Source organism: Patella vulgata, chromosome 4 (assembly GCF_932274485.2).
Source record: "Patella vulgata chromosome 4, xgPatVulg1.2, whole genome shotgun sequence".
Classification (NCBI taxonomy): Eukaryota; Metazoa; Mollusca; class Gastropoda; family Patellidae; genus Patella; species Patella vulgata.
This window is the reverse complement of record NC_065882.2, coordinates 73,131,376-73,144,456: the sequence shown is the minus strand read 5'-3', so window position 1 is coordinate 73,144,456 and position 13,081 is coordinate 73,131,376. Positions and strand designations below refer to the sequence as shown.

At 34.5% G+C, this 13,081-nt stretch overlaps 1 protein-coding gene across 1 annotated transcript; it reads left to right on the top strand.

Moving 5' to 3' along the window:
• Positions 1 to 627: 627 nt before the first annotated feature.
• LOC126819791 (lysM and putative peptidoglycan-binding domain-containing protein 3) lies at positions 628 to 8,887 on the top strand. Its single transcript, XM_050548030.2, has 2 exons — positions 628 to 1,520; positions 6,754 to 8,887. The coding sequence occupies exons 1-2, from the start codon at positions 1,176 to 1,178 to the stop codon at positions 7,318 to 7,320; spliced, it is 912 nt and encodes a 303-aa protein (XP_050403987.2). The 5' UTR covers positions 628 to 1,175; the 3' UTR covers positions 7,321 to 8,887.
• Positions 8,888 to 13,081: the final 4,194 nt, after the last annotated feature.

Sequence of the window (13,081 nt, the reverse complement as noted above, 5' to 3'; positions counted from 1 at the left end):
AATAACTTAGATAATATTTCAGGGCTAAAGAAAGACCTGCAATAGGCAGATTTAGCTCTTGCATATTGTAGGCCTGTATTACGCCTGTATTACACAGACAGTACAATATAGTTAGTTTTAGGATAGGTGTAGCTGATTTGAAATGAAATTAAATGGGTTGAATGAAGAAGGGCATAAGACATGCAGTGTGCTATACATGTTTGAGGGAATTCCAACGGTCAAGTGATCTTTTATGAACCTCAACATGTATGGAACCTACGTTTTTGGGTCATTTCCGAAAGATCAGACATTCTTTCTTGTCAGCCCCTAAAAAAAGGGTTGATCTATCAGATGAGATGAGGTTTTTGATGAAACAGCAAAAAGGTAGAGTTGTTATTTCTATGTAGACCTTGACTAATTAAATTTATGTGCGTATCTAATTCAGCATAACCTTCATTATTCATAGTCAGCTACCCATTACGAGTTACATTACATTTAATAGTATTTCCAAGTAAACCACTGCTGTGTAGGCGCATATGTTAATGTAATAGAAATAATCAAATATATAGATCTATAAGATATTTTACCTGTTCATCCCCCACGGTGCCACCTGTATCTTGAGATTTCCCTTTAAAGGGACATTCTAATTTTTCTGTAGATGGCTTCCAGAATTTTCCTATAAATGGTCTCACGTATCGATTGAAAAACCATAGGAGGAATGGAATAACTAAGCAAGGAACACAAACCATTTTTATGTTATTGTTGATGAAAATACTAGCCTCACGTAACCTAAAGTTTAGAATGACGTTAATATTGCACCGGAAGTACGTTTATTGTTGACTGATTGGGGTCACCGGCCGTAGTTTCGTATTTGACCAGTTTTTAAACGTTGGATTCCTTCTGATTATTTTCAGATTTGTTAGGTTACAGAACTTACGAACTTGCATTTGTAACCAAATCTTGTTCTTGTGCATTGATCCAAAGACCAGATAAAGTTGATTTTTCGGATTTAGTTGAGGTTAATGAGAGTTACCCCCCTTGGTGCGCATGTGTAACTTTTCGCCGATTTTGTCTTGGTTTGACGTGGATTGTTATTGGAAGTTTTAATAAGTTATTTCGGTTACAATATGTGACCGAAGAATGGAAAATATTGTTCAGTCTGTCAGCCGTGCAAACTCTATCCATCCAAATAATCAATGCCAGTCGCTCTGAGTATGAGCAATTATTTACGAGGGACCACTGTGGAAACATCCCTGTCATCGCCGATGAAGAATAAGAAATCAAAAAATCGTGACAGGGCTGTCAGTTACAACAAAGGACAGGTCCAGAATGTCAAATCTGCAAGAGTTTATGTCTTTGGTGAGAGTAATGTCCATGAAGATGAACTTGAAAATGGCGATGTAGAAATGACTTCAATCAGAAGCAGATCTAAAGACAAATCATCCAATTCTTCCCAACAAAATGATGAACCAATTTATTTTGACAGAGAAATCACCGAAGGAGACAGTCTTCAAAGTCTGTCTGTTCAGTTCTCGTGTCCGGTGTGTATAGTCATATATTTTATAAAGATTTTAGTGTCTGGTTGTTTACTGCAACCTATGATGATGGACAGAAAGGGGAAACAGCTCGGAACTGACCTGACCTGCTGCTCGGTGCGTTGACAATCCTAAATTTGGCATTCCTGAGTGTTGTGACTCGTAATAACTCCAATTCAAATATATTAGCAGTAACCCTAAATAAACAAAGATCATTGCAGACCAACAAGTCATTCTATCATTAAATCTTAACTTTAATAATCATAACAAATATGGAACCCACATTTTGATACATTCCGCGCCTTTTGAAAAATATTTTAATACATTACAAGTATAGAATTTTGGGGGCTACTGTGGCATGTTGAGTATGGTCATGGCTTACTAACCTGGAACTTGCTGGTTTGATCCTGGTGTTGGCTGAGAAAGTTCCTCGTCATTTTCAAGCCTCAGTCGCTCCCCCTTGCCGGTGGTGCAGGACCGGGGGGCCTTGCAAGAAAAAAGCTATGTGTGTTCTTCAGCATGCACATAAAGACAGTTGGAATTCGAAACACCCTTGGCCAGGCATACTTTCCCTCATGGCCCACTTCAGCCCAGATGGTGCAGAAAAATAGGATCATTGATAATGCCATTCCATTTATCGATACTTCATTCATAAAAATTTTTGTTTTGCCTTCACTGGCTATTTTATGCAAAAATAAGTTTCGGTAAAAATTTGGAATCAGTTTAGACCTCAACATACAGTTTTAATGAGCAGTAGGTCACTTCAGACAACCAGACAATAAAAGCACTCTGAAATCCATGTGTATAGTGGTGTTTGCATATGGAAAAGGCAGTGCCATGTCTGTCAATCTTTATGCCATAAAAGTAGAATATGCATGTGTATCATAATTTTTGATTGATTGTTTAACAGTTTGCTAGATACACATGTATTACCTTAGGCCTATCTTTTTACAATAGAATTTATAGTTTCAAATGAGTAGGCCTACCGTACTTAAAATTGTTCTATAGTATAACTGGGTGCAAATTAAAAGACATTTTAAAAATCTTTATATTCAAATTATCTCAGAGATGAAAAACATAAACAAAACCAAACCACAAAATCAAAGTAGGTGTATCCTCATATAATTTATATGTATATTAAAACACAACTAAAAAACAAATACAGGTAGATATTGATGACTCTCACTTTCTTTAGTTTGCCAGCTGTCACAAGTATTAGGTTTTGAAATACTTTCTTTTAAAGAGATTGCAACTTGATTATTTACTTAAATATTCATGACCAGTAAGAATTGTAAACCTTTTCTCATTTATGTTTCTTTAATAAGTTGGCAGGTCTGGAAATATAATTGTCAGGCATTAATAAACCCTGGCATTTTGAACTTTGTGCCTGACAAAGGCGTACTGTTTGATTGATCTTTATGTAAGAAGGAGAATTGGTAGTTTCTGTATATTGATCAGTGGCCTATGACCTATTTAATACATTGAGTTTGTTTCTCTTTATCTAAAAATAAAATCTTATCTAAATGTTTAAAGATTCAGGTATATGATCCACTGCTTCTTCACTTTGTAATATATGGTCGACCTTTAATTATGTTTTCTTATATTATTTATTATGAGTCTGCTGTTTAGTTAAACAGACATTATGCAAGAGCTAAATCTGTCTATTGCAGGTCTTTCTTTAGGCCTGAAATGTTATCTAAATTATCAATTAGACATTAACTAACTTATCCAGACCATAATCAGCTCTTGATACCATAGCTAGCCTGCGATATTTAGCGGATTGGAATGCATTTTTTTTTTAAAAATTAAACGTAAAAATGGATAATCGAGACTTTGTTTTTTATCATACTGATATATAGTAATGATGATCAAGGCTAGTTTAAAATTCAAAAGCTAATATCTTGGTTCAGAATGGAGCAATTTGACTGAAATTTTCAGCATACTCTATTTACGTTATCTATTTTTTAATGATTATAGCGACAACTGTTAACTCTTTATCTAATCTCCCATAATGCCCCATTAAGATAAGTTTTGTGGTTGAAATATATGACCCTATAAATCTGAAGGGAACATAGTTTTTTCCTGTGTATTACTATTGTATAACCCAATTGTAAACTACGTGTAGTAGATATTGTAGGAAAACAATGTACATGTAGTGCATATTTCTATGTTGTTTCTTTCCTTATACACATGTACCTGGACATAACGCAATTGTCACAGAATTTGTCAATCACAAATTCAGGATTTGTGTCATATTTTGAAATTAAGCATAGACATAAGGCACCTATGCTTAATTTATATATATTGTGTGATAGTTTGTGTCTGATAATGTCTGAGACAGGTACCTTATGTCCTGTCTAGGCTTGGGGGGGGGGGGGGTGGCCGAATGATTAGTGCGTGAACGTTGTGTTGTAAGATTTGTCATTGAGTCCACTGGTGTGGTTTCGATTCCCCGGATGTACGGTACATGACAAGGAGGAGGGTCACCTGTCCAACCTCATGGGTTTTCATCGGGTCCTACGATTTCCTTCCACTACTAAAGACCCCTATACACAAGCGAATTATAGATATAAAATTGAACCCTGTTAGTCCCGAAATGACCTAGTTTGTGTTGAGTGGACATAAAACCTCCATTTCTCTCTCTCTCTCTCGTCTAGGCTTGTATATAAAATGAGACACTTGTCAAAGACATTGTCAGACACAATCCTTCTGGTACCTGTCATTTTGTCCATCCCAAATCCCCTCCCCTGTGTTTTTATGGATATTTTTAGTAAGTGTCAGTCAGTTTGTTAAATGCACCTAAAACCATTATTTCCAGTCCTAGTTGTTTTATGTTCATGTGATGATTGATTATTAATGCAACTTGTTAGATGATGGTCTTTACTTTTACTAAAGTACATGTATGATCTCTTGGATTCCATTTTTTTGTTATAAAAATGAAATGAAATGGGGTTTAACGTCCTACTGTTCTGCTCCGAACTGGGCTAATGAAGACGGGCATACACCATACAGTGTGCTAAGAGGGAAATTTTGCCCGGACAGTGGCACTACGGCCTACTCTTATATCGAATTCCAACTGTCAAGGGATCTTCAACACGCACGCCAATATGTACACAGAACCTTGTTTTTCGTTCCATCCGAACGACTAGACAGCTGTCCTTGTCACACCCTCCCTCCTGCATCACTGAAAAGGGGGAACCACGCCGGAAAATTTGGATCAACTTTCTTGGCCAATGTAGGGATCGAACACCCGACCTCCGGGCTAGCGAGCCAGTGTCTTACCCACATAGCCACCGTGACCCCCGATTTTTGTTATAAGGAGGGGATGTAGCTGGACAATTTCGCTCATTTATAAGTTAATTACTTCATTATTCCACACCTTGTCTGCGATATCACCCTAGGTGGAAGTTGACGTAAAAGGAACTAACTTATCTCACACCTGCGATTATGTCAGGTACAACAAAAATTGTTATTTTTGGTTTTGACTGCCTATCAGTACAAATACATGTAGGCCTATGGTTGAGGAAAACATTTTTAAGGAGTGTCATCCTTCTTTTCACAGAGCGGGGTGGGGTCTAGTGGTTTAATGTTTGCGCATGAAATCATATGTTCTGTCATTAAGTCAAGTGGTGTGGTTTCGTTTGTACGTGACAAGTAATAGGGTCGCCTGTCTAACCTTGTGGTGTCCTCCAGTTTCTTCCCACTGCTAAAGACCAATAAGCTCAAGCGAATTATTGAAATAAAATTGAACCATATGTTAGACCCGAAATTTCGATTGGACATTAAACCCCATCTCTCTCTCTCTCACACTCACATATTCTGCTGTGTTTTCTAGGGGTTTATCATATTGCCAAAAGTACCCTGCACATAAGTAATTAAATTTAAAGGTTTGAATATTAAGAGCTATTAGTTTTAATAACAGCTGTTTATCATACAATTGTTTAATGTTAATGGATATCATTGAAAGTCAAGTCGAGTGGGTTGTAAAATGGAGAATATCTGTATTCTAACTATTGAAACTACATGTAAGTGTAAAAGGCTTCATTACAGCTCATTTCATTACTGTAATAAATTTCACTTCATTTACATCTGGCCTAGTCACCTGTATCAGTATTCATTTAGTTGCATTTTAATGGCCATTATCTATGTCTATATATACACATTTATGAACCATATTTGTCTGTTCTTCACAAAATTGTATTTAAAGATCTATTTCCACGATTAGGGGGAAATAAATTTGTTGCCAAAGATATGACATTTTTACTTTATGTAAATATCCTTTTATAGTCTACAAATATTTGCATAGTCGCTTCTTTTAATATCTTCAAAAATCTACAAATTTTGACAGAGTTGCTCCTTTTAAAATCAACAAAATCTAACATACCTGTAGTTGCTCCTTTAAAAAACTACAAATATTAGCATTGTCTCTTCTTTAAAAATCTACAAATTTTAAAAGAGTTGCTCCTTGTAAAATCTACGAAATAGCCTGATTCTTTGTTCAACCTAATAGAGCTACCAAGTCGTAATTTTAGAAAATTTGAATATACATTTCTGTTGACCTCTTGGCGGTCACATTAATTTTCATGAGATATTATTTACTTACTTTCACTATATCTGAAAGTGACAGAGGGGGTTTGTATGGCCAATTGGTCTAAGGCCTGTTTTGCCTCATGTTTTTTTTTCTGGGTCCTTCGGTTTCCTACCACTGCACAGACCCCTACTCACAAGTACATTATTGTAACCATATATTAATCTCAAAATGGCTTTCAGAAAAGAACAACAAATCAGATGACATCTACCAGTAAATATTTTGAAAAGAAGAAAATGAATTTTGTAACTTTTGTCTTTTTCAGTTTCTGTTTTATTTTATTCTCGATCCTTATTTTTTTTTTATCATACCATAGATGGTATTGACTGCACCTTTTGCGCTGTTGTTATTGCAAGTCGTTACTAAGGAAAATAGTTATTGCTTGGTGCTTCAAATAAGCAAAAGGGTTCTTGAGTGGACAAATGGTTTAACATGTGTTTCCCTGCTTTTACATGATGAGAAATAGGGTCACCTGTCCAACCTCGTGGCTTTGCTCCGTTTCCTCCGGTTTCCTTCCACAGCTAAACCCCTATTTGCAAGCGAATTATTGAAATGAAATATCCCAAAATGACCTAGTTTGTGTTGATTGACGTTAAGTCACATTTCTCTGTCAAATATGCAAATAATATCTTTAACTTTGTCTTGTTTCAGATCTCCGAATTGAAGCGAATCAATCATCTAATACAGGATCAAGATTTCTTTGGTTTAAAGTATGTCAAGGTTCCTGTTATACGCTATGGTATTTTATCAGAACAAATAGACCAACTAAAAGTTCAAACTCCTGCTAGCAGCGGAGCTTCGTACAATGGAGATCTTGAACCCTTGATGGAAATACCAAATTCGTATAACTATAATTACGATGACACAGATTCTGCTCAGGACTTTAGTGATCCAGAGATGCAGATGAAAATAATGCGAACTTTGAGTATCAAGGAAAACTTGTCTAACAACAATGAAGAAGCCGAGGCATTTTTGAAAAGTATGGACAAAGATTTAGAACGTGTGCGGAACTATACTCGTAAAGAACGAGGGTCTCTGAGTGAAGTGATATCTGTGTTAACCAATAAAAGTGTTTTTCCATTACGGGCTAAAAAGCCGGAACATTTAAATGGTGCTGACTGTGGTATACGGTGGTGGAGTGTATTGTTAGTTATTTTGCTCTTCGTTGTTATTTTACCACTCGGTTATGTAATATATCATTATTATGGAAAGTCTTGATGAACTTGTCTTTTACCACTCGGTTATGTAATATATCATTATTATGGAAAGTCTTGATGAACTTGTCTTTTACCACTCGGTTATGTAATATATCATTATTATGGAAAGTCTTGATGAACTTGTCTTTTACCCTCGATTATGTAATATATCATTATTATGGAAAGTCTGGATTATATCATGGCAAAATTGAAATTATCTAGGGTGACAATAAAAAACTTGTTGCAACTGTTGGTGAAATTTCATGGCAAAAATTGAAATTATCTATAAATAGTGTGACAATAAATAAACTTGTATTTAAATTCATTTTATCTGTTGCAACGGTTAAAACATGTATAAATATCTCGATAGACAACCCTTATATTTCTTTTGACAGTCTACATGTATATGATAAAATCTATGATATATTTATAATGACCTTCTAAATGATAAAAGAAAATATTCTGTCTTGTCATTTTAATATGAAAATATAGAATAGGCCTCACTAGTTTGATTTTCTGTTCTTCAGGAACACATGTAAAACCAAGAATACTTGGTTGTGCTGTAACTGTTCAAAAGTTCCAAATTGGTATGGCCTTACTACTGTATGTAAATGGTTAACGATCAGAGTAAGTTGCAACCAGGGTTTATGGACATGTCTGTAAAGTGTCAATCTGATCAAAACACAGAATCCTATTTCATTTCGTTTTTTCTAGTTCAAAATTTCGTTTTACTTGTCCTACACTAGGATCTGGAAGAGTTGTTATCATTGACGTGTTCAGGATGATGTGAGGGATTAGCCAATGAAACGGTCTGTTACGACGAGCTTTTGGTGTGAGCTACATGGAACTGTGGGTTATCAATGAAAACATCAATGTTGATTGGTTAATCAAATGTCTGATGTCATAGGTCAAAAGCCACTCGTATGACCTCTGACGCGACCTCCCAAAACAACTGGTCAGATCTTCATGTAGTGTAGGCCATCGAAAGTATAAAAAATTAAACGAAATATAGATCTGTATTTTAATCAGACCGGTAAAAAAAGTGCAAGTCCATCTTTAGATTATGGGTTGTATCTTCAGTCTAATAAGGGGTGTATATTACTGTGTAAGCTTGAACATATAATAACAGATAAACTCACTTCTTCTTATATTAGTTATGTTTAATTGATGGCAACATTCTGAGGTGGCGGATGTTGGGTGGCTAAATGGTTTAACCCATACATGACAAGATGTAGGGTCGCCACTTTCTCCTGTTTCCTCCCACAGCTTAATACCCCTACACTGAAGAGATTTATTGAAATAAAATTGAACCATGTGTTGGTCTCAAAATGACTAGTTTGTGTTGAGTGGACATTAAACAGTTTAACTTAAACCCCATTTCTCTCTCACGCCTCTTGTCAAAAGTACCCTGCACATAAGTACCTTAATAATATGAATGAAATGTCATGTGTCGTGAAATAAGCTACTGGACAGGAGGTTTGACAGGCGACCCTACTCCTTGTCATATATAGCCAGGGAATCGAAACCACGCCAGCTGACTGAATGACAGATCTTATGAGATACAATGTGCACAGGCTATCCATTCGCCCCCCCCCTTCATCTCCCCACCCACCCCCACCCTCCTTCCAAATTACATTCAGAGACTTTAATGAAATTATATTGGATGTAATAAAACTTGGAATGTGTATTGTATTATGACTGGTGTATATATTTGTAATATAAAATCTACATGTATATAAAATAAAAGTTATATTTTTGAGTGCCAAAATCAGGAAAAAAAATATTATTAATAAAGAAATAATTAGTCAGACATGTACATTTAAATGTAGATTTAAATTAATTTTGAGAACCTGGAATTACTCTGGGAATCTAGGAACCAAAGCCTTCCGTTTTCTACACAGTTCAATGGTTTTGTTTGTCAGGTTCATAGACTCACATGAGTGATGGTTGACAATGTTTTATGTAAATGATGTAACAGAAATATTATTTATTTTATGTTGTAAGTTTGGTTTTGTAATACATGTAGTTACTTTGTAAACTAAGATACATTTGTATTATTCTTCACAAGACTTATTAGGTCTTTACTGTAACTTATATAAATGGTACATACTAGTACAACCCTAGGAACTTTACAAACAAAAATATAAATTGCTTGGAATACATTTTAAGTTCAAATTCAAAATATAAGGAATGGACATGTATCTCAATATGTCAGCAAGAGTCTAAACAGCTTCTTATTTAAAAATCAGACATGTATCTTAAAATGGTATCTAGGTAGTGATTAGAAATTACAATTTTAGGAAATTAAGGCTACACCAATTAAAAAATTTGTTCTTTTAAGGACATCTATTTAAATTTTGAAATCTTATCGCTTGGGGTCAGAATTTATTTAAAATCAAATAGTAATTTCTTGTTTTTCTTAAAAGCTTTTAGTTCCACATTTGAAACGAGAAATATGATTTACAGGATTCGAGGGGCTATTTATTTATTAAGACCATGAATAACTAAATCTTCCTACGCTTTATTAGGTGTATGGTGTTTACGAACTCCCATGGCAAATATTGCAGGGATTTTACAAGATGAATACATATGTTACATATCAATTCAAAAGTCTATTAATACAGAATTTAAATTTTTACTCTGTTGTATTTTGATTTTATTTTGTTATTTACGTTTGTCATTTATCTAGGGTCAGTCACAATTACTATCTCAAAAAACACTTTTCATTTATCTGGATGGAGTCACAATTACTGTCTATAAAACACTTTTCATTTATGTAGAGGCAGTTGAAATACTATCAAACAAACACTTTTCACTTATCTAGAGGCAGTTGAAATACTATCAAACAAACACTTTTCACTTATCTAGAGGCAGTTGAAATACTATAAAAAAATGCTCTTCAGTTATCTAGAGGCAGTTGAAATACTATAAAAAAAACGCTCTTCAGTTATCTACCAGTACTTTCAATCACAATTACTATCTAAAAAATCACTTCCATTTATCTAGAGTCGGTCACACTTACTATTTAAAAAAAAAACAATTTTCGTCTATCTACAGTCAGTCACAATTACTATCTTCGAAATACTATCTAAAAAAACAATTTTCATTTATCTAGGGTCAGTCATAATTATTATCTAAGAAATTAAATGAAATGGGGTTAAGGTCCTACAGTTCTACACAGACTGAGCTAATAAAGACAGCTATCTAAGAAACACTTTTCAGTTGATATATTTGTTATATTGAAATATAATATAAATATAAGTATCATCACGACTTTATTCATCTGTTTAATATTCAAATTGAGATTGTATTTTGTAGCTTTTTTTTTTGTTTTTATAAAACACACATTTCACCTGACCATATTGGTTATTATATACAATGTGAGATTTATGTATGTGTATTGTGTTAAGGATAAATTTGAATTTTCTGTTTGATATTTATGAAACTTACATTTGACATGAGTCATGTGACCATATTGGTTATTGTGTAAATGAGATTTATGTATGTGAAATGAGATTTAAGTCCTACTTTTTTGCACCAATAGGGTTAATAAAAACGGACATACACCATGCAGTGTGCTTTGAGGGAAATTTTATGTGGACGGAGAGGTGTTTCTGCCTACTCGAAATCAAATTCCAACCATCAAGGGTTCTTTTATATGTAACAGGACCGTGTTTGTTTTGTACCATCCGAATGATGGGGAAACCAGGCTGAAGTAACCAATGGTACTTTCTCAGCAGGATCGAACCCACTCAATATGATTAAAACACAGATCCTATTTCGTTACGTTTTTTTATAGTTCAAAATTTCGTTTTTGTCTTCACAAATCTAGGATCTGGAAGAGTTGTTATATAACCCGCGTTCTGGTTGATGTTAGGAATTAGCCAATGAAACGGTCTATTATGGCGAGTCCTTGGCATGTAGTGCACATAACTGTGGTAAACCACTAGAAACGTCAACGCTCATTGATTAATCAATGTCTGACGTCATAGTTTCAAAAGCCTGTCATATAACCGCTGACGCGACCTTCCATCACAACAAGGTCATATCTTCATGTAGTGTAGGCCATCGAAAGTATAAATAAAAAAAAAAAGAAATATAGATCTGTATTTTCCTCAGATTGGAACCCACATGGTCATCTTAGTTTAATTATTTGCCTTGATTTTTTACAATATGTTAAATATTCATTCTTTTATTATTCTTGGAAAATGAACCTGTAAATTTCACATTTTGAGTAGTGATGAGTAGTAGAAGCTACAGCTACATGTATACTTGTTTCTGTTTGAGATTTATGCTTGAATGAAATTATGAGGTACAACATTTAATTATATTTCACTTGCCATTAATAATGAATATTATAGCCAATGGCATGCAGGGAGAGATGTGGCCTGGGCATCCATTTCAGGGACTGTCCAATCACAGAGGGGAATTAAAATAAAGTTTTCTGACATTTCATTTGGGGTACCAAATTTTAATTAATGTGACTGATTGATATTTAATTTGTATAAAAATTAGTTTAGTTCATCTGTTCTCACATTATTCCATACCGGTACCCAGCCCTATGACACACACAATCAAGGGATTGATCCCGGGCATCAACAAAATATCTGCATGCCGTTGACTACCCGCAAATATTTTATTAACAAATCTTCCAAACACGGGTTGTGGAGTAGGTACATCACTAGCTATTGCTCATTTATTGTATTTTATAATCTTAAGATGCAAAAATTCAAATACGGTTACAGAGTTACCTGTTCACATGTTGGGTTTTACTAGATATAATAATAAAAAAATCCTGCTCTGTGGGATTTGTTGACAAAGATTTTAGAGCTAGCACAGAAGACTCTGTTGGTGGTGCTTGTATTATGGGGCATGAGCCCATGTGCATCTATGTTTAAATTACTAGTGAAAAACTGCTGTGGACTAATCGCTTATCCTGCTGTGTTATTGAATTGATTTATAAAAATATAACCATGGAAATTAGAGAAAGGGGTGAAGGTTTATACACACAATCAAGTCACACACTTATTATCTTATCACATGGCTAATAGATTTCATGAACCCTGGAAATAGAGCACCTGTCACAGACATTGACAGAATTTAAGTTATCAGGGGCGGATCCAGGAATTTTTGCAGGAGGGGGTTTGCCAGGTTAAGGAAATTTGACAGTTGACAATGCATGATGCCATCATCATCTGTAAATTACGTAGACATACAAACACATTGATGTCAATTTTTATAATGAATTAATAGGATCACATTGTGATTCAATTTCATTGATGCAAAGCATTAATGTGATATCACACATGTCTAAATCATTATTTCACGCTTTGAATGCCAATCCCATCCCACCACTGGATCCTCCCCTGAGTTATGTCAGGCACAGTTCCTCTGCTGAATGATTAATTTGTCTTTTTTACTGTGTTTTTATTTGATATTATTAATACAAGTAGAAAATGTCAGTTGCTAGTTTAGTCATGTCTGACAATTAGTCAGATACAACTTAAACTGTTAATTCCTGGCCTGGATGTCTTGATGAGGAATTGTGCACATATTGACTTGACAATTTTAAGGGAGTTATTCAGAAATATTTAAATCTATGATTATAAAAGATTTAAATATTTGGTGGATAAACCTTTGATTTCCAGCACATGTTGGGCATGCAGAATAGAGATTTATTTGTATATATTTGTAATCACACCCTGCCAATCACTCACAAACATTGTTCTGAATCAATTATTGTATGATATCTAATATATAAATATTTATATCACATCATAATA